This window comes from Polyodon spathula, chromosome 14 (genome assembly GCF_017654505.1).
Source record: "Polyodon spathula isolate WHYD16114869_AA chromosome 14, ASM1765450v1, whole genome shotgun sequence".
In the NCBI taxonomy this organism is placed as follows: Eukaryota; Metazoa; Chordata; class Actinopteri; order Acipenseriformes; family Polyodontidae; genus Polyodon; species Polyodon spathula.
The window spans coordinates 85,736-110,000 of record NC_054547.1 but is presented as its reverse complement, the minus strand read 5'-3'; the positions used below and the strand labels follow the sequence as shown (position 1 = coordinate 110,000).

Sequence of the window (24,265 nt, the reverse complement as noted above, 5' to 3'; positions counted from 1 at the left end):
GTTATAATAGTGAAATTCAGCTGCTGTTCGTTTTGTATCTCTGTGTTTACCTGCTTTGTTCTTGTCTTTCTTGCTGACATCCAGGGAGGAGAGCAGGTTTGTATTGAACATTTCTACCTCCTGCACCTGGATAATTAGCATCATTATTAACCACTTCCCAGATGCATGGTATCGTCTTGCTGTAGTTTTAGTTTGTTGATCCAGTCTAGTTTCTAAAGGCAGGTAGACTGGGCTCTGTACTGTACACTGTAGACGAGGTTAGTAGAGCACTTCTGTTGTCTTGCTTTAAGGAAGGGTGCATTCTAGCGTTACTTTGAGGATGTCAGTGAGATGCAATGCAGTGCTGCTCACTGTGCAGTAAACTCTGTACAGCTCTGACTTCCACCCCCAGCAGCACTGAATAATCACAGGACCAGCATTCAGAGCTCCAGAGTGCGTGCGTGTGTGTGTGTGCGTCTGTCCGTGCGTGCGTGTCTGTCTGTGTGTGCGTGTCTTACACGACTCCTGATGCTTAGCGGTTTTACTTGGAGCTTGATTAGCCACAGTGTATAGGCAACACGCTCAGGTGAGCCCACTCTTATTAAACTCCCATGCAGTGGGAGCCTCGTTTCAGCCCTGCCTCACTGTGAGGAGAGTGAATGGTATCTCTGATGATGCTGCTGATGTATCTCTGTCTCCTCAGTCTGGACGGGACCTGCAGCAGTATCAAAGCCAGGCCAAGCAGCTCTTCAGGAAGCTGAATGAACAGTCGCCCCCGCGATGCACGCTGGAGGCAGGGGCCATGTCTTTCCAGTGAGTAAGCCTGATTGCAGCGAGTGCTTTGTGGGCTGGGTGGGCGGGGGAGTGGCAGGCTGCACATGGTTCTGGTCACTGTGAATCCAGAGCAGGGGTGGGAATAAGACTCCTGTTGCATGGCTTGTGAAGCGGCCCTGCTGAAGGACCTTACAGCTGCTTTTGGTCCTGCAGCTACGTCATCGAGAAGGGGGTGTGCTACCTGGTCCTGTGTGAGGCGGGGTTCCCCAAGAAGCTGGCGTTTGCCTACTTGGAAGATTTACAATCGGAGTTCGATGAGCAGCATGGGAAGAGAGTGCCCACAGTATCCAGACCGTACTCCTTTATTGAGTTCGGTGAGTTTCAGTGTGTAGCTGGTTGAGATCACAGCTTTTCACAATGCAGATCTTGTGCCACTTTCTTTCTGTGCTAGCGTTCAAAGTCATCTTGAACACGCCTTGTATGCACAGCTGCAGTTCCTATTCTTGAAAGCGCTTTGTGATGGTGGTCCACTATGAAAGGCTCTATATAAAATAAAGGTTGATCTTATTCTCTAAATGAAGTTGGGCAGACTGACGTGCTGAGTTTTAAGAGATGCATTTATCTGAAGATCATTTTCTTTCTGGAAAGCTGTGGTGAAACCATCCCTGTCCACGGTGTGCAGACCCTTGGCTTAGTGTCACATTCTCCCTATTTCTAGTAAATAGTCCCTATCTGTTTTGGTTGTATTGTCTGCAGACACATACATTCAGAAAACCAAGAAGTCGTACATTGACAGCAGAGCCCGACGCAACCTGGGGAACATCAACACAGAGCTGCAGGATGTGCAGAGAATCATGGTGGCCAACATTGAGGAGGTGCTGCAGAGAGGAGAGGCGCTGTCAGGTAAAGAGACACAGACACACACACACACAGCTGCAGGGTGTGCAGAAGAGAGGCGCTGTCAGGTACAGAGACACACACACAGAGCTGCAGGGTGTGTAGAGAGGAGAGGCGCTGTCAGGTACAGAGACACACACACACACACTCAGGGTCCACAGAGAGGATCTCTCTCTCCGCGACAGTCAGTGTCTCAGACACAGACACACACACACACACACACACACAGCTGCAGGATGTACAGAGAGGAGAGGCGCTGTCAGGTACAGAGACACGGACACACACACACAGAGAGCTGCAGGGTGTGCAGAGAGGAGAGGCACTGTCAGGTACAGAGACACAGAGAGAGCTGCAGGATGTGCAGAGAGGAGAGGCGCTGTCAGGTACAGAGAGACAGGGACACACACACAGCTGTAGGGCTGCAGGTGTGCAGAGAGGAGACACGGGGTACAGGGAGGACGAGAGGACACAGAGATGTTGTGTGCAGAGAGGAGAGGGAACTGTCACAGAGAGAGACAGGGACACACACACAGCTGTAGGGTAGAGACAGGGACACACACACAGAGCTGCAGGGTGTGCAGAGAGGAGAGGCACTGTCAGGTACAGAGACACAGACACACACACACAGAGCTGCAGGGTGTGCAGAGTATGCTCATATCTTTCTGTATTGCAGGTAGCTTGTAGATATTCTGGCTCACTGTACTTTGACCTACCATTGGAGCATTTGCACTTTGCCATTCAGTAAACTGTCAATCTGTAAATGCTCATCAAGATAGAGATTGATTTTACCAAAGAATCACACATCTCTGAGGGCTGATTGGACCCAGTGTCTATGTGGACTTTGAATCTAATGTAAAGTTTTGCTAATGAAAGTGCAGGGATGGAAGTAAAGACTCCCATTGCATAGCAGTTTGATCCATTCCTGGTTTTACTATGAGTTTAAAGTAATCACATTGTGGCTGCTCAAGCTCGTAGTAAAACCTGGAATGGGAGAGTCTGCGGTGCAATAGGAGTCTTCTTTCCATGCCTGAAGTGTCTTCTGTTTTTTCTTTTCTCTGTTTTAAGCTTTGGACTCCAAGGCCAGCAACCTGTCCAGCCTGTCGAAGAAATACCGGAGTGACGCTAAGTACCTGAACACGCGCTCCACGTACGCCAAGCTGGCTGCCGTGGGGGTGTTCCTCGTCATGCTCATCGTCTACGTGAGGTTCTGGTGGCTCTGAGGGGATTCGCTGATCCCAATCCTTTATACCCAGGCTCGAATTACTACAAAAAATCTTTACACGTTCTGTGGTGTGTTTTATTAAACCGCTGCACGCACCATTCTCTTTCTGTTTAGTAAGAAATAAGACTCCCATTGCATAGCACCCTGAGTCCACGTCTGGTTTTGCTCAGAGTTTAACATCACACTGTGGCTGATCAAGCTCGTAATAACGCCTGGAATGGGTGAAACTGCTCTGCAACAGGAGTTTTCTTTCCTTCCCTGGAATGTGGGCGACAGTTTGTGTTAATTAGACCAGACCCCAGGATTCACTTTGTAGAAAGAGCTGCTCTTTGGAAATGCGCTGTTTTGCAGAACGACCCGTTTGTTTGTCCGGCCGAAACAAACCCACAGCGGCCCGGGGGTTCGGTCTGTCATGCATCTTTTCAGAAGCTGCATGGGTGTGCAGAAAGTGATCTGTTTCTGTTTCCGTTGGACTGCACTGAGTGTGTGTGCAAACAAAAAGCTTCCGCAAAGTGGCTAGTGCCTCCGAGGACCCTGACCCACGCGCTGCCAGAGGTGTGCTCTGAGATATAGTGTGTGTGTGTGTGTGTGTGTGTGTGTCCTATATATATAGACATATAGACACACACACACACACACGGACACACACTGATGACAAAGCAAACACCTTGTTGCTATTCAGATGTGTGCACTGATCAGTGTGGTGCTGGGGTAGTGTCTGGTGAGGGTGAGTCTATAGCCACGCGCAAGGACTACATGTGACATATTGAGTATATTGTATATGTGGTGTGGTGTGTGTGTGTGTGTGTGTCTAATATATATATTATGAGTATATAATAAATATAGACACACACACACACACACACACACACTGTGAACACACTGATCTGCTATTTGTGTACCAGATCACTCAGGCTCAGCAGTGGTTTAATCTAACCAGACTAGACTGTACACAAGAAGTGTTATCCGCCCTTCCTCACCGTTCATTTATTGTGAAGTTAAGCAACTTGTCAGTTCTGGAGCTGGTTTACTGGGTCTTTGGAAAAAAAAAAAAGAAATGGGATGAAAGGTGTTTAAATGAAACCGTTTCTTAGGCGTTGTCATCAGTGCCTCGATTCTGGTCTCTGCTCTGTTGTGTAAATTAATGGTTTTCATCTCAAGCTGTACAGATTTCAAAGGGCATGTTCATTCCCCATGGCAGCTTGCACTGTGTTATCAGATGCTGGCCGCTTTGGATTTTCTTAGCAGTAATATTATTATTTTGAACCAACTTCTATTTCATTACCCATGTCTTGGTGTTTCAGTGTGCTGTACCCTGATGGGAGGGGCGTGGCTGGGTGGTCAGTGTGCTGTACTAATGGAATGACAGAAAGCAATAGTAAACTGGAGAGTTAATCTCATTAATGTTATTTCATAGTGTGGTCTTTATAATAGCAGGGAACTGTATAGCGTATATTTCCAAACAATTCAAATTAAATATTCACCAGATTTAATTAAAACTGCACAAGAGCAGAACAGTAAGTAAGAATAGAATAACATTGTATTGCTTTCACTGCAGTTTCTCAATCCTGCTCCCTGAAGGTTTAGGGGATTGTTGTAACCAGATCTTAATAAATGCTTCTCTGCTAGTCTGGTGGTCCAGTATTGCTTCCAATTGTCTGCAGCTGCTGCTTCCCCTGCACTCCACAGCTCAGAGAATGCAAGTTCAGTAAAACACTGTACAGGATGGGAAATGGCAGCAAATAACAAATTGTAAAATCAGAATAAAGTAGAAAGCAGTCTGTATTTCTATATAAAAAAGCACACATTAGACTGCACTGCTATAAATACACTGACGGTGTTTTCAGCAGTGTCAATGGACCTGTGCCCTGTGCAGTGCAATGAGTAAAGCAGCCGTGGCTCCAGAGCAGTGCGCCTCTCACAGGCAGTGTGGCCGCGGCTCCTCACAGCTCAATGAAAAGGGTTTCATTAACAGCAGCCAGGGACCCTCCTACACAACCAGGTCAAAATCATCCCTCTGAAACGAGAAGAAGAGAGTCACACGAGAGAAGAGGGTACACTGTAGAGGAGGAGAGAGTCACATGAGAGAGGGAGGGTACACCGTAGAGAAGAGAGTCACGAGAGAGAGGAGGGGGGGGGGTACACTGTAGAGGAGGCACAAGAGGGTGGTTGCGACTTATACGGATAAAGCTATAATATTAATAAATCAAGGCTTTTAAAAAGTTCTTAGTGCTCATCAGCAAGCCATGCACCCAAATTCATTACTTCTGCATTCATTCCCTTAAACTTTTATAAATCACATTTTAAATCACCTGCAGCCCTGCCAAATCAGGGGATTTGGAAATCCAGACATTTGTCATTTGTTTGGCCAAAGAAAACTTGCTTGTGTGCTGGCATTGGCAGAGCCGAGCGAGGAGTTTCCACTCTACAGGGAAGGTATTTCAATAGCTTCCCATTGTGCAGGTGACATTGTGGGAGCTGGACAGGCTGGATTCTGTCATTGGAGTCGTTTCTACTGAATTCAGTTCCTGGTGCACTTACCTGTTCATTATACTCCATCACGTGCTGCTTGATCTTGGAGGAATCCACCCAGGTCACAAAATCCTCTGTGTTTCTAAATGATAAAAACAACCCATAAGAACCCTACAGCTCCCCACCAACCCATCAGAACCCTACAGCCCCCACCCCAACCCATTAGAACCCTACAGCTCCCCCCCTTCTCAGCACAACCCATCAGAACCCTACAGCTCCCCACCTCAACCCATCAGAACCCTACAGCTCCCCACCTCTCCCAGCACACTGCAGCTTGGTTAACAGCTTTTATGTGCACCAACCTAAGGAGTGTATGTATGGACTGTAACATTTAAAAACTAGGAAGATGCGTTACAGTAACTTTCTTGTGGTTTTACAGAACACAAAATATGAAAAAAAAAAGTGTCTTGCTTTCACTTCTGGTTACAGAGCACACTGCACTGGTTCCATCATACCACCAGGGGGAGCACATTGCCAGTCTCTGAAGTACTGTACAGCGAGGGAGTTTAGTACATAATCCTGCACCATGTCCCTTGTGCCTTTTCTGTTCCCTTCTTATTGTCTGAAGACAAAAACAGCAAAAGCAACGAACAATCTGCTGCATCCCAACTGCACATGACAAACCCTAAACCCTCGAGATTACAAACCAGCATCCTGCTCAGCAAACCCTAACCCTAAACCCTCGAGATTACAAACCAGCATCCTGCTCAGCAAACCCAAACCCTCAAGATTACAAACCAGCATCCTGCTCAGCAGACAGGAGCTGGGGTCGGGTCAGGGTGCAGAGGCATGTGGAAGCACAGACAGTGGGGATGGGAGCTGCTAGTCAATATCTAGAATAGACAGTAAGTCCCATCCCCATTGGACCCTATCGGCTGCAGCTACTGAGAGTGGAGATCTCACAATCACAAGACAACAACAAGCACTCAAAACGTTTGAACCACAGCAGTTTCTATACAAACACACCGGGAATGTTAAGAAGTCTTTATTTAGATTGAGTGACTTATGAGATGTTTCTAAGTGTTCGGTTGCTGCTGCCTCTAATCAAGTTGAGAGGTGCTTCACGTGGACAGGCTCTTTGGTTGCCTTCCTGTTTGAAGAAGATCTGCAGAGAGGAAACCAGAGTTCTGTGCCAAAGTACAGCCTGCCCTCTTCAACCCCAAACCACAGAGTGCTTTTTACCAGCAGAGGCTTTGAGAAACGCTATTTCCTGAACCACAGCCCCGCCCTGGAGAGATCTGCAGCCACAGCTTCTTACATCTCAGCACGCATGCATTTATTTCTGACTTCATGTCAAAAGCACAGACTTTAAAAATACAAGCTACACTATAACACAAAGCTCCTGCATTCTGTCCAGTAATTGACGCTCCATCACACCACTCTAGCTGCCAAGTAAAGAAATTATATATATCCCCTCCCCCCTCGTGAAGCAGTGTGCGGACTGAACTGTATGCTGTTGGCAGGACTCACCTCGTCACAAGGAAGGCAGGGTCTGTGATGATCTCAGGACCGACACGCACATCTAAAGCAGAGAGTTAAGGATCTGACAACGCCATCATCACATGTTTGAATTCAACCCCAAAGCTTCTTTGGAAATCATTTAAAATTGGCAAGCAGGTTTTAAAAGAATTCCAGCAGCTGCTAGCTGGTTTAACTGAACTGTGCAGACTGTAGCTTCAGTGAGTCTCCAGTGCAGAGTCTGAAGGCTGGCAGAGTGCAGTCCGGGGACAGCGGCTGGCTGGCAGGGGATCAAGGTACAGGATCATTAATCTGGGTTTTGAAAGAAAAGGTTTTTCATAATACTTCGAGTCCAACTTTTAAAAAAGGTCAGGTTAGTGCACTGTGCTTCATGGAAACAACCCCCCTGCTGCTCCCTTTCATTTCTGAAGCAGGGTTGTAGTTCCTGCAGCTCAATCACATCTCAAAATGTCCTCTGCTGACCAAAGAATTTCATTCTAAAATACAAACACACACTAAAAAACAACCTGAAATGATGAGCTGCAAAAAACAGAGAGCAGGCCCTCTCTTTAATCTCACACATGGAAAAGGGTGAACACTCTTTGGGCCACAGTGAGAGAGAGAAAGAAAGAAAGAAAAAGAAAGGAGTGTTCAGACTCCCAGTCCTCAGGGTCCTGCACATGGATCACAAATCAAGAAAACAGCTCCACCGCTCCTGTTGTCAAGGTAACCTTGTTGCTGTGCATGCAGTCAAGATCCGTCCCGCCCTCAGGCTGAGAGCAGCTGTAACCAGGCCCTGTGACCCACGCACTGCAGCCCGGTGCCAGAGCCAGCATCCACTTCCCGTTTCTCATGGAGCCTGCATGGGGCTCCCCACTCCCCTGAAGAGAGCCAAGCCTGGGTCAGAAAGAGAGAGAGAAAGAAAGAGAGAGGAGGGGAGGCTTCAGGACCCCCAAAGCCTGTCAACAGATCACGTTACACTATGAATCTTTTTTCTTTCCATAAATATGTCCCAATACACAGAGAGAGAGACACAGAGAGGGAGTTGTTCTCATCTCAGGGGGAGGGGGGTTACCCAGCAGAGTTGTGATTAACAACAGCAGCTCAAGCTCTGGAAAATGCGTGTGGGAGAACTTGAAGGGGCAGTAGTGCTAGCAGCCAATTTCAGGGCTGGGCTGTTGTCTCTAGCCATCGCCTTGGCTATCCGTGCATACTCTGCAGGGCTGGGCTGTTGTCTCTATGCACCGATAGCCAGCAGTACAATGTTTTTAAAAACCTGAATGAGTAAAACATAACAAATCTAAATAAAACACACTGCCAACAAAAGCAGAAAATGAAGAGAGTTTGTGCAATAATGGAATGAGTATCTGCACAGCAGCAAGGCCATGAACTCGTGGTCTCTGATCTACCCAATGAGGAGCAGTCAGGATCACAACCCCCAGGGAGCTGCTGGGAGAATGCACCCAGTCACCCCCAGAGAGCTTCCCCCTCAAAGCAGGGAAACACAGAGACCTCCACAAACAAATACAGGGAAGCAGCCACTAATCCTACCAGAGCAGATATGAAAAGACTCAACAGAAATGTGCTGTTGTCCGGGGCAGCTGAGAATACAGCATGGTTTAGGGAGAAATATTTCATTATAGTTCCACCCACTCCCAGAGTTCAGGATCATAAACCAGACTGCCAAAAAAACAACAACTAAAATGAAGAGCTTGCGAGACCGTGTGCAGCTCCCCGTCCCCAGATTACTGGTGGTTTAATAAACAAGCCGGCAATCCGTCCTCTTGCAAGGTCACAGCTTGCAGTCGCACACTTGCAGGGCTGGCTGCTGGCTTAGTTTGGAACGTGTCCCCTCACTACCCCACCCCCATCCGCACTACCCTGTCCCCCCACTTCACTACCCTATCGTCCCCCCAACACGACCACCACCGCCCTGTCCTCCCCACCCCACTCCCTAGTCCCCCATCACCCCACTTCAGTACCCTGTCCCCCACCACCACAACCCCACTTCACTGCCCTGCCGCCCCAATTGTAAGTTACCCTGGGTAACATCTAAGAAACAACAATAGTAATAATAATAATAAATAAATTGCGCACTCACACACACACACACACACACACAGTGGGTGCTTCATGAGCGACACTTGACCAGCAGGGTTTGTTTAGTGGCACAACTACAAAAGTTCAACAGCAATCTTAAGCAGCACTTCCCCACTTTAATTCCAGGATTACATCTTGTGGTTGCTCAGAAATCCCTCTGCGCTGCATTGCACAATCCTACAGCATGCCATGGCCGTTGCTATGGTTGTTGCTATGGCTTTCCTAAATCTCATTTCACAAGCTGGGCCAAGAAGAAAAATCCCTACACCCTCATTTCCTCTGAATCCACAAGAGTCAGAAATGCAGGAAACATGAATCTTTGTATTTTGTATTAATGACATCTTGTTAGAGAAATGTTCTCCTCTGTCTTTGATGCGTGTTGAAGTATGCAGTGCTACAGTCCCTTTCACTTCAATCACACTCAATCCCTTTCACCCCGGCTGTGGAGATGCGGTCAGGAACAGCAGAGCTTCAGTTGATAGGAACTGAGTGGAACGATATTCTAATCTCACGATGTGAATCGTATCAACACGCAGGTCCCGATGCGATGCGTGTGTATACAGTGACGCGCAGACACGCAGGTCCCGATGCCATGCGTGTGTATACACAGCGACGCGCAGACACGCAGGTCCCGATGCGTGTGTATACAATGACGCGCAGACACGCAGGTCCCGATGCGTGTGTATACAGTGACGTGCAGACACGCAGGTCCCGATGCGTGTGTATACAGTGACGTGCAGACACGCAGGTCCCGATGCGTGTGTATACAGTGATGCGCAGACATGCAGGTCCCGATGCGATGCGTGTGTATACAGTGATGCGCAGACACGCAGGTCCCGATGCATGTGCATACAGTAATGCGCAGACACGCAGGTCCTGATGCCATGAGATATGATACGTGTAAGAAGCACAATAAAAATCAAGTGATCATTTAAAGTCATGGCCTATTCTGTTGAGACAAAAATGAAAGGAGTGCAGGAGAGCATATATATTCACCATTCCTACACTGAAACACACAGATTCTTTATTCAAGAATACCTTGGTGAACTGCAATGAGGCTTGTTGCTCTTTTGGTCTTATTACAATAACACAGATACCAGCCTCTATTACAATATGAGATCACGCTGAGAAAGTGTCAGGACTCATCAATACAGGGAGGAGTCGCTCCAGCCCTAGTGGAAATATCAGGGTGTATCACACAGATAGCAGGTCCTTCCAGAACTGCAAGTCTCTGGTTACGTGGAAGCAGAGACCCAGAGCGCTCCCTCGTTAGCCAGCACACAGGCAGGCAGCCGGAGCAAACACTGGTGCTTCTCCCTGCCCTGATTAAGAGGCCTTGGAGAGGGGGCTGCTTCCCAGCAGAGCTGCTGCCATGGCAACCAGACCTGCCTGACAGTCATGTGAAAGTGATGTTGATTGGATTAAAATATTTCCCCTAAAATCAGAATACTTGTGCTTCAGGGATCTGGTTTCAGCAGTGAAAAAATAAATCAAACTCCTGGTTTTTAAAGGGGCAGGTCACATGCAGACTTGAGAGGCTGAAGCGCCCCACCCAACTGCAGCGTTCCTGAATCCCGGGGTGTGTAGGGAGGAGGAGCAGCTCGCTTTCCACTCCCTTCAGACAGCCAGGATTTGGAGGTTTGCATCCCAAGGACTGGACCAAGAGCAAATACCTTTGTGAACAGCTTCTGCAGCTGCAGTCTTTGGGCGTTTCGTTTACAACACTTCTAGAATAAAATGAATCCCAAGGACTTCCAAAGTTCCCAAAAACAGAGCAATATAAAATTGGACTGAAGTAGACAAAGCAGTGTTTAGACCCTGGGTACACAAACATACAATCACAGCTGAAGGACGCACCATTGTCCTGTGTGAACAATCGCCTCGCTATACAAACATGTTATTATAGAGATGTTTGCTTGTGGAATAGCAGCTCACATTCCACATTGATTTTTACAGCCTCTATTTCAACGAACAATCGCTGTTACACTCCAATAAAAGGCTGAACCAGCCAGCCCGTGAGAGGGAGCTGCTCACACCATCATCTGTCCTGCAGATAAGAATGTAATTAGGAGATACTGACAATAACACCTGCAAGCTGCCTCTGGCATCAAGACTCCGCAAGCTGGCCCTGGCCCTGCCTCTGGCATCAAGACTCCGCAAGCTGGCCCTGGCCCTGCCTCTGGCATCAAGACTGGGTTACACTGTGCTTCAAACCAGATTAACTAGGGGAGTTACTCAGGCACAAGCAGCAACAAGCTACTAGTGTGCAGTGTGCCAATAAATCTACATGCAGCATTATATTATAGAAAATAAAAAAAAAAGTAAAAGGTATTTGCAGTTTCTAAAAATCCAATAAGAGTTTTCCAAAACTGTTTCTGCACTCCTCAAATAAATAAATGGACGAATGAACAAGATGGCTTTGAGACATACCGCTGCCTCGCCACAAACCCCTCCTGATGATCAAACCCACGCCAGAGAGGAGAGCCACGTCTCAGACAGGGCCAGAGAGAGCAGGAAACGCCCTGTCTCGCACCCTGCAGTGCTGCATCCGACACATCACACCTCCCTCACACACAGGCATACAAACAAACCAGGGTTGAACAGGGGGTTCATGATCTAGTGCAGGCACAGCCACAGTGTGTAGAGGGAACAAAAATGTACGTTTCATTAAACTCATAGAAAAACCAGGAATGGATCAAACTGCTATGCAATAGGAGTCTTATTTCAAGCCTGCAGTGAACACCCTATGAGGTGAAACATTACCTTTTATCTTGCTGTTCACACGATTACAGCAAGAGGATTTGTTTATTATGGGCTAGGTGTTTAATGGGGCCAGTGAAGGATACGACCCTGCTCTATGAAGGTGATGGCGGTCTTCAGGTTCTGTGCCATCCTCAGCTTCACCATGATGGTGGGCAGACGTCTCCTGAAGGAAGGCAAAGAAAGAAAGAGGGAGAAGGATCAGTAATTTGAACAAAGATCCCAAGTGTTGTAATTCAGTCACATGAAACTCTGCAGAGCATTGCAAGTTCACTGCAATTGAAAGCATCCAGCGGTCAACTCAAAGCCTCGAGCCAGCAGGGAGAACAAGCAATGCACACCCTGCACTGAACTGACAACGCAGAGAGCAATGCACACCCTGCACTGAACTCAACTGACCTTAAAAAAAAAAAAAACTTTTACACTCACACACATCTGGCAAGAACAAAACCTCTTCAGTACTGTGGGAAGAGAGACGTGTCACACGCTCGGTCCCACTATAGGAAGCAATTACCAACTCTATAGAAAAGCAGGAATGTGCGTCTTGGCAGCAGCCTTGTCCGAAGAAGCGTGTGCAGAAAGCAAGCAGCTGGTTTACCTGCAGAAGGACGAGGCCGACACCTTCTCTGTGAGCACCAGGTTCTCTCTGGTGGGAATCAGCCCCACGGTGTACCTGAAACACAAGATCAGATCCTGCAGTCAGCATGAGGAGGGGCAGACAGACTTTACACCCTCACAGCCCAGCCCCGGACCGGGTGCTCTGCAGTTCTGAACGAATCCCCTCGCAGGCCAGCCCCGGACCGGGTGCTCTGCAGTTCTGAACGAATCCCCTCGCAGCCCAGCCCCGGACCGGGTGCTCTGCAGTTCTGAACGAATCCCCTCGCAGCCCAGCCCCGGACCGGGTGCTCTGCAGTTCTGAATGAAGGCTTCAGATGCAAGGTAGAGCTACGTCCGGCCCGCCGCAGTGCCATATCACTCCAGCAAAATCTTTAATGCATTTTCTTTCTGTAGAAATGGATGCCAGGAGCAGCGGTACTTCCAGGCGTTCTGCCTCAGATTCAAAACAAAGTGGAAATCTATTCGAGATGTGTGCAGCACATGTACAGGCGATGGGCTGCAGATTCAGTTTGCAGTTTTCACTGTGATTGCAGGTCTGCAGGGGTTCAGATCAGTGAGATTGTGCGTCTCTGAAACAATGCATTCCCCTCAGCGCTGCCAACGACACCAACTGAATTCAAGAATAACCTCTCAGACAAGTGTAAAAAGCCACCCCGCCGTGCAAAACGCAGTTTACTCTGCAAATGCAATTTGGTGACCTGTAATCATTGTCAGTGTCAGGAGATGCAGATGATCTCTGAAGGAGAGGTGCTGGGAGGAGGCAGAGGCAGAGCTGCAGACTCTAAATCTCAAACTCTCAGCCCATGAAGGACGTCGTTCTCAAATCTGGCACAGCAGACACTGACATCTCCACAGAAAGGGGTCAGGGCTCAACTAGCACAGCTCAGCGCACCAAAAACTGTTTGAAGCAAGAGGAGGCTGAAGTAAATGTACTTTATCATTTCATAAATCATCTTCTGTTTTGGATTTCAACTTCAGGGATAGAAAGACTCTCGCTGCAAAGCAGTTTGATCCATTCCTGGTTTTACCATCAGTTGAAGAAGACACACAGTGGCTGATCAAGCTTGTACTAAAAGCTGGAATGGGTGAAAATGATATGCAACAGGAGTCTTCTTTCCATCCCTGAACTTAAATGTATGTTCTGCATTGCTCAGTTAAGAACATGTTGTTAAGGGAAACCTGCACATTACTGATCAGTTGGCATTATCAGACAATCGAGTCCCTTTCCAAACATTACCCAAGCAGCTTCCCAGCAGCTCCCATGTGAATAGAACTCCACTCTGTGTTGAAATAACTGCTGTTTTATTGTAGCCTGTTAGATTTATTACACCATTCACTAGGCAGCTCCTGCCCAAGCCTTCCTGATTCTCACTCAATTTCCACCCCACGCCATTCGAGCACCGAGTCCATAAAACACCTTATCTTTCAGTTTTTACAATGTGTTCTGTATTGAAAACCCCTCTTCAGTACAGGATAAATAACCCTGAGGAAAGACAACACACACACACACACAATAAAGAATGTGGACACAGCAAAGGGAAACTGCACTGAAGTGGCTCAACTACCCCAGCAGAGCTCCCATTACCCAAGCCAGACCGGACTGTGTGCTGGTCTGAAGATACACGCTGGACCAAGTCATTCCAATCAGAGCACAGACGGGTCTGGCTTTGCAACAATGAAATGCTCAGTATTTGAAAGTCACTATCAGGTGCTTGGCAGTGGTAGAATATTCCCTAGAAGCAAGGATCCTGGTTCCTGTAGGCCTATACTGCTCCACACTGCCTTGTAGGCACAGCGCTATGACACAGACAGACTGCCCCCTGTCCATCAGACAAACTCTCCCACTGGCACTGCATGGACACCTCTACCGCCAGGGACATGAAGGCACCTACTTGTAGTCATCACATCCGAGGGAAATCAAATTAAAATTTTAAATCACTTAAAGGCAGAGCTATAACAAACATAGCGAGCAGCGAGTCAGACGCAGGGCAGTGACTCTGAGCCAGGCAGGGGAGGGTTAGGTTTAGGTGGGAGGGAGGGAAGCAGGAAGGCAGGCAGGCAGGCAGGTGTTTGAGTCAGATCCAGAGCACTGATGGCTTCCCATATGGTTCAGAATTAATTAAGTCCTGCTTATAACTTATAAAGTATCAACCCATAAATTCCTAGATGGCCACTCTGATACCAGGGTGCTGGGCTGCTTACTATACCTAACACTGTAAAAGAAGGCAGGTGGCAGAGCCTTCACCTGCAGCTCTGGAAGCAAAGCACAGACTACTGCAGCTTTTAAAACCAGACTGTAGACACAAGTCTATAAGCCATCTTTATCTGAAAATGATTGGGTTTGTTTCTTTTACTGTCTAATGTTTTGCCTGTTTTGTTTTCTCTGCTTTGGTCGCTTCTTGTCACTCCTTTCATAGCTGCTTTTTTTTTTTTTTTTTTTTTAATTTAGTCGTTGCCAATAATTTTTTTATTTTCTCCCAATTTGAAATGGCCAATTATTAATTATTTAGGCTCAGCTCACTACCACCCCTGTGCTGACTCTGGAGCGGCGAAGACAAACACACACTGTCCTCTGAAGCGCGTGCTGTCAGCCGACTGCTTCTTTACACACTGTGGATTCACCGTGCAGCCGCCCAGGAGCTACAGCGTGGGAGGACAACGCAGCTCCCGGGCAGCTAACAGGCAAGCCCGCAGCCACCCCGCCACACTACAGGGGCCGCTGGAGCGCGGCGAGCCGAGGACACCCTGGCCCGACCTAGACCCTGCCATGTGTTCATACAGAGCTGCCAACAACATCCTCTTCCTGGCTCGGCTGCTGACAGAGGGAGCACGGGGCAGGGTGTGAATTGCAGGCATGCCCTGGCTCAAATGCTGCTAATTTATTACAAAATTAACGTCTGACATCCGTATCCATCATCTAATTTCTTGTGTGTATTTCACAGCACGTCTCTCTTATTACAGGCAGTCCATCACTGCCTCGCTGGTTCAGAGTGTGGGAACAAAGTGAACTTCGAGAGGCATGCCAGAGGGGCAGTCTGGACCAAGGACGGCAGGGATACTAAACAAGGACAGGGGGCAGGGATCTGGGACAGGAAGAGGACTGAGGGATGAGGAGGGTGTATGGAAATCTGGGAAAGAAGACTGGGGGATGAGGATTGTGGACAGGAGGAGGACTGGGGACATGAAGAGTTCCATATACATTCATGTGTGTAAATGTGCAAGAACAAAAACATTTACAAACAGTATCAACTTTTATCAAACAGGACTCCAGGAGAACCCTTTGTTCCAGTAGCCTCAATGTTTGGGAGAACAAATAATATTAAAATAAGGCAAAAAAATCATAGAACTGAAGTAAATAAATGCCAGTTCTATGGAAAACAGCCCAACAAGATGAGGGATCTGAGCAGTCCCCTCATTGAAGCAGTGCTCAGTGTACTGAAGCCCTCGCTCTCTCTCTCTCTCTCTCTCTCTCTCTCTCTCTCTCTCACACACACACTGGAGCCCCCCCCTCTCTCTCATACACTGGAGCCCCCTCCCGCACACTCATTGAAGCAGTGCTCAGTGTTCTAGAGCCATCGCTCACGCTTCAGCAGACCCAGCAGCATTTCCATGATTCCCTACAGACACTCTGCTCAGAGTAAAAGCAGCTCGTTCAGAGAGAAGGGACACCAGTAACACAGACTAGCTTTGTCTGTCCGAGACCAGACTTGGTCATGCCAAGCCCCACAGACAACCTGAAGGAGTGCGGCACAGTCTGCTTCACCCAAAAGGGTGTGTGTGTGCGTCTGTTCAGAGTGAATCCGTGCCTCAAACCAAAGACATTGTGCAGAGTGAATCCATGCCCTGAACAAAACACGTTCTGCAGCTGCAGCTTTACCCACAAGCGGCAGGCACAGGACCTGGGTTAGTACCGTGCTTACTCTACCCTCTTTAATAAGCCAGTTTGGAGATCAGACACAAGTGTGGGGCATGGGTTTATACAGAACAGATGGACATTCCTAAAAGAGCCTTTCATCTGAAAACCGCACACACACACGTCCATTTACTGGTTGCATGGAGGAGAAGGAAAACCAATTACTTTGGTCAAGCATATACTGCAGATGGTGTGGACAAATGGATGTCATCAGGGTCAAAGCTCAAATAAAACAGAAGATCAACAGCAAAACAACAAGGGATTTGTGGGAATGTTTCTATAGCAACAAGGTAGGGCAAAGCCTCAAGTGTCCCATCAAAGGAATCCTGGAGCACATTTTCCAAGCTGCTGCAGGACGTCCAGGCTGACCGGAGCAGCTACATGCAGCTCTTTCAAATGAAAGTTCTGTTCTGGCTCTTAACTGAAATATAAATAGCATGGCAATGCCCTTGCTGCAACCCCTTACTGAGGGCAGCTGGCACATTCCAGCACGGGCTCTCGTCAGAGCAGGGTCACCTTTCAGGTGGAGCGCGAGGGCACCACAGCCTGCCTCGCCAGCATGGCCTGACGCAGCAGCCATCTTCGATTCCCGTACAGCACTTCACAAGAGTTCAAGTGAAACACACTTCTCTGCCTGCCAAGAGCAAGCTTGCATTTTCAAAACCAGCACGAAGAGCAGCATCAGCGCTGCACAGCCATTCCCTCAGCGAGGGTCTGGGTCACTGGTCTCCTTCACAGACCATGGCTTCCAACGTCAGGACGACACCAAGGGTCTGGGTCGCTGGTCTCCTTCACAGACCATGGCTTCCAACGTCAGTACGACACAGAGGGTCTGGGTCGCTGGTCTCCGGGGCTTCTTCATAGGACATGGCTTCCAATGTTCCGGTCTGCAACGCGAGTGCTGCTGCAGTTCTCTCGAAAGCAGTCCGACTGGCTGAGCTGCTTGTTCATTATCTTCGCTTCTTGATTCCAGAGAAGCCAAGTGACACTGCGACCCTTCACCCCCAGTCAGCCCCACCTGCTCTGCGACTCAAAGCAGAGGCAGATACAGAGGAAATGAAGAATCATTGCAAATCGCACAAAGGGAAAGGAAAGTTACAACATGTCACAATGGCTATTTAAGCTCCAACCTTGAAGCCACACAGCATGACCCTGCATCCCTATTCTAACCTCACATGGACACTTCGTGAAAGATGCCAGGCGTCACGTCTCAGTGAGATCTTCCCCTTCACGAATCCGCTTCAGGACGGACAGTTTGAAAACAACTTCCCAGCGATATCCGATAGCAGTGGCAAGAAGTCACTGAAGGGAAACGCTCCATATTAAAAATCAGGTTCAGCAGCTAATCTGTGCTAACAGGTGAGCTGCTGGGTTCTGGTATGAGCTCTCCTCACTAAATAAACAGGTGAGCTGCTGGGTTCTGGTATGAGCTCTCCTCACTAAATGACAGGACTTTTCTGCTCTCAGTTCAGGTTTCCAGCGCTCTTCTCTTTCTGCTTGTGCTGCACTTTTAGTTCACATGCCTTCCTTCACTCACAGTTATGGTGAGAATCACATAAAAATGTGTCGGTTAAACCTGTGTGTTGCGCGAGTCATCTGAGCTTCATCTGTCACCAGCACTGCAGGGGAAGCTCAAAACATCCTTTGTCTTAGAAACAGGTTTAACTTCAATGGAATCGAGACCTGCCAGTCAAGTTCAACAGATCTGAGACAGATAAAGGCGTGCAAACCAATGGTTTAAATTGTACTTCCTGAGCTGTAATCGTTGGGTTATCGACTTGCTTGTATTAATTCAGGAAGTCACACACAGGACTGCTCTATTCAACGTTCAACTCGATTAACTTGTAACTTCACGGCTTGTCAGTTTCACTATCCACTGCAGAAAAGTGCCGCCGAGCTGATAAAGAACCTTGTGTAGAACACACACAAGCATGCACGCACAAACAGAGACGCACACACACACACACAAGCATGCAAGCACAAACAGAGACGCACACACAAGCATGCACACATGAACAGAAACACACACAAGCATGCACGCACCAACAGAGATGCACACACACATGCACCAGAGACGCACACATGAACAGACACACAAAAGCATGCACGAACAGACACACACTTGTAAGAAACCCAGCTGCTATGGCGTTTGTATCAATGCTTATGAATGTTTGCAAGGAAAAGGTGCTGATAACACGCTGCGGAGACAGGAGGAGTTTGCTGTGTAGAATTTAGAACTCATAGGCTGCGTTCATATTTGTGTGCAGCAGTACTTCACATATTCCATTCTAAAACGACACGCTTTCTGACTGCTTGAAATAAGTAAACGTGTTAAATGTTGAGTATCATCAAAAAATATGATTTACAAATGCCATTTTAAAAATAACCAAAACAGACAGCAGTATATTTAGGGAAGTTCTGGTTATGTGTATGGTGAAACCATTTTAAAAGCTTACTGTATTGCTTTGGTATTAGATTTCTATGTATTATACAAATAAAAATTTTTAAGTAAATCTTCAGGCTTGCCCCCCCCCCCCCCAAATAATTCCTGAGTGTCACCGTTTTCAGTGCAGAAATCACCTGTGAAAAACAGCATCTTCCCACACAAGGAAGAGCAGATTAAAACCCAAGGTAGTTACATCTGAAAAGTCCACCAGATTGTTCCACTTTGAAACACAATAAAATGTATATCGAGGAGGTGGGGGGGGGTGAATCCGGTTCAGTTTTGAAAAGGACTTTTCAGCCTCATTTCGATAATGCAGCAGTAAGTCAGGAGCTGAAAAAACGTTTGCAACTTCCGTGTTCCGTCAGGTGACTAACGGTCATCCAACACGGAGCAGCTTCCTCACGTGGAGTGTTCACTGGAGCTGTAGAGCTCCTTGTTACAGCTGACGGTGTAGCCGTGGCCCATCAGCGCTGTACACATCAGCAAGCACATGTTGGAAATGTCCGCTTTGGAGGCGTTTCATGTAACAAGTTCAGTATGACACCAACGCTTGAGCTGGAACACAGACTGCAGAGTCCACCGTGCCCTGCTGTGCGCAGTACCAGGAACACCTATCATGCAGGATGTGCTCCTGCAGCACAAACACATCTGGGGACTGGAACCCAGCTGCGAACACCACAGTATAGAGGCAGGCAGTAAAGTCATTATATTTTAGTGGGAAAACTGAGCCCGATTGTGGGAAACCTGCAGTTCAAATGGAAAAGTTTTGACTTCAAGTCAGTGGGCATGTAGAGTGGTAATAAACCAGCAGACTTCAGTATGAATTCCCAGAGCTGCAGGATTAAATGCAGGGAGTGTGGGAGTGTCAGGCACCTTGTATACGGGCTCTGCAGGCTGGGTGTCTGATAGCACAGCTGTGTGTGAAAGAGCAGATCAAAATGAGGTCTTTGGGCTGCAGTGCACTCGCAGCATTTACTGTGCAGGGTCACGTTGCAGCTCATATTGGAGTGCTAGTGGTTTTTTTTTTTTTTTAGCGCAATTACTGTAGGTTCATGTAACAAAACGGAAGCTTAAATATACACAAGCTTCCTTTTCTAAAAATGTCTCGGAATATTATATGCCATACGATACAGCATGCGTGCATAACAGTGTGCTTACACAGTCCCCATCTTCAGCAAGTTAATAGAGGACAATAATAATTCTGGGACTTCCAGTTTAGAAGCACGTCACTGCTGAAGAACTGAGAAAAGAGCAAACACGAGAGCAGCGCTCCGACCTACACAGAACACAGAGCAAACACGAGAGCAGCGCTCCGACCTGCACAGAACACAGAGCAAACACGAGAGCAGCGCTCCGACCTGCACAGAACACAGAGCAAACACGAGAGCAGCGCTCTCCCACACTATGTATGATGCTGCACTTCACGTCTTACAGGAATGTTTCTGCAGCACAGCAATCTCTCTTGTGAAACATTTTCCCACAATGAGTGAGAGCAGAGCCTGCCTCCAGCAATCAGAGCAGGAAGCTGCTCCAGTGAGGAGCGCAGAGAGCAGCGCTTCCTCATGCCAGCCCATAAATCACAGTGCGATTGCACGGTGCGGACGGGCCCCAACGCGGGTCCCACTGTTAAACCCTCACTGTAAATCCAGCTGCCTGTCAGCTGTGTTTGCACTCACGATGGCTCTGATTAAACTGCAATAAACAGGGCCTGTGAGAAACTCAGCACAGCCCTATTCTTATCTCCTCACAGCTCAGTGTGCACAGCAGTAAAACAAGAAGCAAAACACACACAGCTTGACAATTCAGCACAGCAAACACATCAAACAGAAAAGGACAGATTGTATCCGAAATCGCTTCCTCAAAGCATCTCCATCACCAGACCAGACCGCTCCAAACACCTCACTGCTACTGACTGGAATCCCTTTCTCTCAGCGTCTCCCTCACCGGACCAGACCAGACCGCTCCAAACACCTCACTGCTACTGACTGGAATCCCTCTTGTTTTCAACTAGAGACTGGAATTGCTGAACAGTGCCAGGACACAAAGAAGCAAAACTAGTAACTGGAATAAAACACACAAAGAGTGCACTTACTGTATACATCCAGTTACACACATACTCAATTATGACCAGATGTTATTGTGACACCAGTCATGACACTCACTCAAATGGCAAACAAGCACAGAGGAGACAGCATCACTGAAAGATCATGTACATTATTCCTGTTATAGTTATATCTACTGTACACATACATTCAGACCTGGGGGTATCCAAACACAGTGAAATAAAACATCTCAAAGTGCAGCTGCGGATAAATCAAACCATTTAATAAAACCCCCTCTAACCCTAACAGTGAACTGCTTAAGGAGCCTCTTATCCCTGGCAGAGCAGAGGGGTCCAAGCAGCACAGCTCTCTGAAGCCCGGCACACTCACAGTTTGTTCAGCAGCTGGCTGGTGCACTTCGCCCGGAAACCGTCCTTCTCGCCCAGGTCTCTGATCTTGCGAGCCAGCTCCCGGACACTCCTGCTCAGCTTGTTATACCTGAGAAAGACAACAGAGCCCCGCATTACACAGGCCGTCGGCACGGGCTTCCTGGAAACCAGACTGAGCAGGGAGAAGACAAGCAAAAAGAAGCAGTGTGAGAGTGACAGGCTCCCGGCGCCCGGAGCAGAGCGAGAGCCACAGGCTCCCAGAGCAGAGCGAGAGCCACAAAAAGGTCATGAGAAGCACTGTTCCCATCCCCCACTGCAGCGAGGGCTGGTGCCCCAGCTGCACGACCTGTCTTATATAGGCCTCCCTCAACCCAGCTTCTCAACCTGCTTTATACACGCCTTCACCCAACCCAGCTTCTCAGCCTGCTTTATACAGGCCTCCCTCAAACCCCTGGGGGCTGGTGAGGAGCAGAGTTTGTAGAAACAAGTTTGTACCGAGATGAACATGCAGGTGCCAGCACTGACACTAAATCACACAAAGCAGGGCACACACCTCTGTTCCATTAGAACTGTGGAAGCAGGTCCAGCGCTATATACTGCTTGAACAGGGTGATCATTAGCAGTGATGCCGACTCATTTATCTGTGTTTGTTTAACATGGTATTGATAAATACAAAGTCTTTCAGGTTTTCTAGATTGAAAAAGACTTGTTACCAGTAAAGGTAATTAATAAAGGAGCAACTAAAACCGATTCTAATCAGCACAGGGTTTCAATACAATATATTCATGTAAAAGTGTTTAACTTTACCTTGTAACTCATGTAATTAGCGACAGATAAACAACGCAGGGATGTTAATGTCAAAGTCCCGTAACCCGTCCATACAAGAGACCAAAAACACAGAGAAAAATGCAAGTACAAGTTTAAAAAAAATGTTTAAAGCGCAGGTAAATAAATAGAGGATGTTGGGGTTTGTAGCCCACAGCCATGGACGACTATTTAAAAAGACAGCTTGAATGGCTGGAGGTGAACTGCTCATCCCAGCATGCACAGCGCAGAATCCTTTTGCCGGAGCGCTGATCTATGGCGTCAGAAGTCTTACAAATGAAATGCAAGCTTTATGGGATGTTTATTTGATTCAATACAAGGTAAAGGTAACCGCTGAACTACAGATCAAGACTTGGCTGTTCCCACTGTCTACTTACAGAGCACACGAGACAAAAACCGGTCATGGTGGTGCCCACGCGGAGTCTTAAACACGGACTTACTTCAAAATAAAAATAATGAAATAAACAAATGAGACAAGGGCCAGAGCTGTGAACGACTCCACCGGCAACAGCCGAACAAGGCCTGCGTTTCTAAACGCCAGCTATCAACAAACTACACTTCAATGGCTTGTGCTTTATTTATAACTCTTATAAAGAAGCGCGCTTGCTCCAGTCCGCACAGATTGCAATGTGTGCTGGCGCGGCTCCCTGCCCCACAGGCCGGCTGCTACAGTCGCATTGCACCGTGCACCGTGCAGCGTGTGTGTGTGTGTGTAGCGCAGCTCTTACTTGGTGTAATCCTCTCTCTTCTCGATGTGGAATCTCCGCAGTACTTTCACTTCGTGTAGATTCTGGTCCACCTCCCAGCTGATGAAGTCCACTTTCTTGAGCAGCTTCTGCTCGTGGTATTTCAGTTTTCGCACCATTTTTCAGATATTGCCCCGCTTGGTGAATTCCGAACAACGTGTGTTTAAATACCCGACAAGCCGCCGTGGCGCTCTGCGTCAGTCAGAACGAAGTCTGCGCCGTGACGTGACGTCGCCATGATTTTGTCTCCAGAATATGTGGATTTATTGGATAAGATAAGATATTTTAAATCGTCCTTATCCATTTATTGTACTTGCTCGTAATGAAATTTACTCTTCTAACCAAATATGTGTAAGCTTTACTTCTCTTAGTGGTAACCGCTCTTAAATGTAATTGTGCTGTCATTTTTATTTTGTCTCATTTTAATTTGCTCTTACCACGGATGTTATTGTATTCTATAACTGCTCTTATCTGTAATGTGATACTTTGTAACAACTGTAAGTTGCGCTGGGTAAGGGTGTCTGCTAAGAAATAAATAATAATAATAATAATAATAATAATAATAATAATAATAATAATAATATAATAATAATCATCATCATCATCATCACCCCCTTGGCTGCAGCTACACGGCACAAAGGATAAGCGGCTATCATGTTCACAAAGCTCTGCAGCACAGCCACGCTTCTGTAAGGATCAATCAAATTCATCTTTATATAGCGCCTTTCATACCAAAGCCAGCTCAAGTCACTCCACAATCAAAAAGAAAAAAAGGCTGTGAAACAAGGACCAACAATAAAAGAATAAAGTCAAACTAAATAAAAAACAGAACCTGTATTCAAAATCCAAATGCTTGAGAGACCAAACAGACCTTCAGTCAGGACTTGCACTTTGCCGGGGATCAGCATGTCTGACCAGCAGGAAGCTTTCATGAGACCGTCCATCCACACACAGGCAGAGCGGCAGTGCTTTACATGTGCCTTTGTGGTAAAGTGTTGTGAGAGAGAGAGAGAGAGAGGTGATGCATGGAGTCAAGAGAGAGAGAGAGAGAGAGAGGAGAGAGAGAGTTGATGCATGGAGGTGAGAGAGGGAGGTGATGCATGGAGGTGAGAGAGAGAGGTGATGCATGGAGATGAGAGAGAGAGGTGATGCATGGAGTTGAGAGAGAGGTGATGCATGGAGGCGAGAGAGAGGTGATGCATGGAGTCGATGCATGGAGGTGAGAGAGAGAGGTGATGCATGGAGGTGAGAGAGAGAGGGTGATGCATGGAGGTGAGAGAGAGAGAGGTGATGCATGGAGGTGAGAGAGAGAGAGTGATGCATGGAGGAGAGAGAGAGAGAGAGGTGATGCATGGAGTCAAGAGAGAGAGAGGTGATGCATGGAGTCAAGAGAGAGAGAGAGAGAGGTGATGCATGGAGGTGAGAGAGAGAGAGGTGATGCATGGAGTCGAGAGAGAGAGGTGATGCATGGAGTCGAGAGAGAGAGAGAGGTGATGCATGGAGGTGAGAGAGAGAGGTGATGCATGGAGGTGAGAGAGAGAGGTGATGCATGGAGTCGAGAGAG

General features: G+C 47.5%; 2 protein-coding genes across 3 annotated transcripts in view; one reads left to right on the top strand and one right to left on the bottom strand.

Annotated features, from left to right (window-relative positions):
* Positions 1-3,477, top strand: part of LOC121327420 (vesicle-trafficking protein SEC22b-B) — a 16,106-nt gene extending 12,629 nt beyond the window's left edge. Inside the window, exons 3-7 of one of the 2 annotated variants that reach the window (XM_041271479.1) lie at positions 85-96; positions 683-792; positions 967-1,127; positions 1,510-1,656; positions 2,716-3,477. In XM_041271479.1, the coding sequence (XP_041127413.1) occupies positions 85-96; positions 683-792; positions 967-1,127; positions 1,510-1,656; positions 2,716-2,870 (585 nt within the window). In that variant the 3' untranslated portion in view covers positions 2,871-3,477. The remainder of the gene's footprint in view (positions 1-84; positions 97-682; positions 793-966; positions 1,128-1,509; positions 1,657-2,715) is intronic. The other variant, XM_041271480.1, reaches the window with a different exon arrangement.
* A 786-nt stretch (positions 3,478-4,263) lies between these two features.
* Positions 4,264-23,172, bottom strand: LOC121326781 (U3 small nucleolar ribonucleoprotein protein IMP3-like). Its single transcript, XM_041270271.1, has 7 exons — positions 22,684-23,172; positions 21,132-21,239; positions 12,321-12,395; positions 11,809-11,888; positions 6,875-6,926; positions 5,414-5,486; positions 4,264-4,889 (listed from the first exon to the last, which is right to left on the bottom strand). The coding sequence occupies exons 1-7, from the start codon at positions 22,818-22,820 to the stop codon at positions 4,863-4,865; spliced, it is 552 nt and encodes a 183-aa protein (XP_041126205.1). The 5' UTR covers positions 22,821-23,172; the 3' UTR covers positions 4,264-4,862.
* Positions 23,173-24,265: the final 1,093 nt, after the last annotated feature.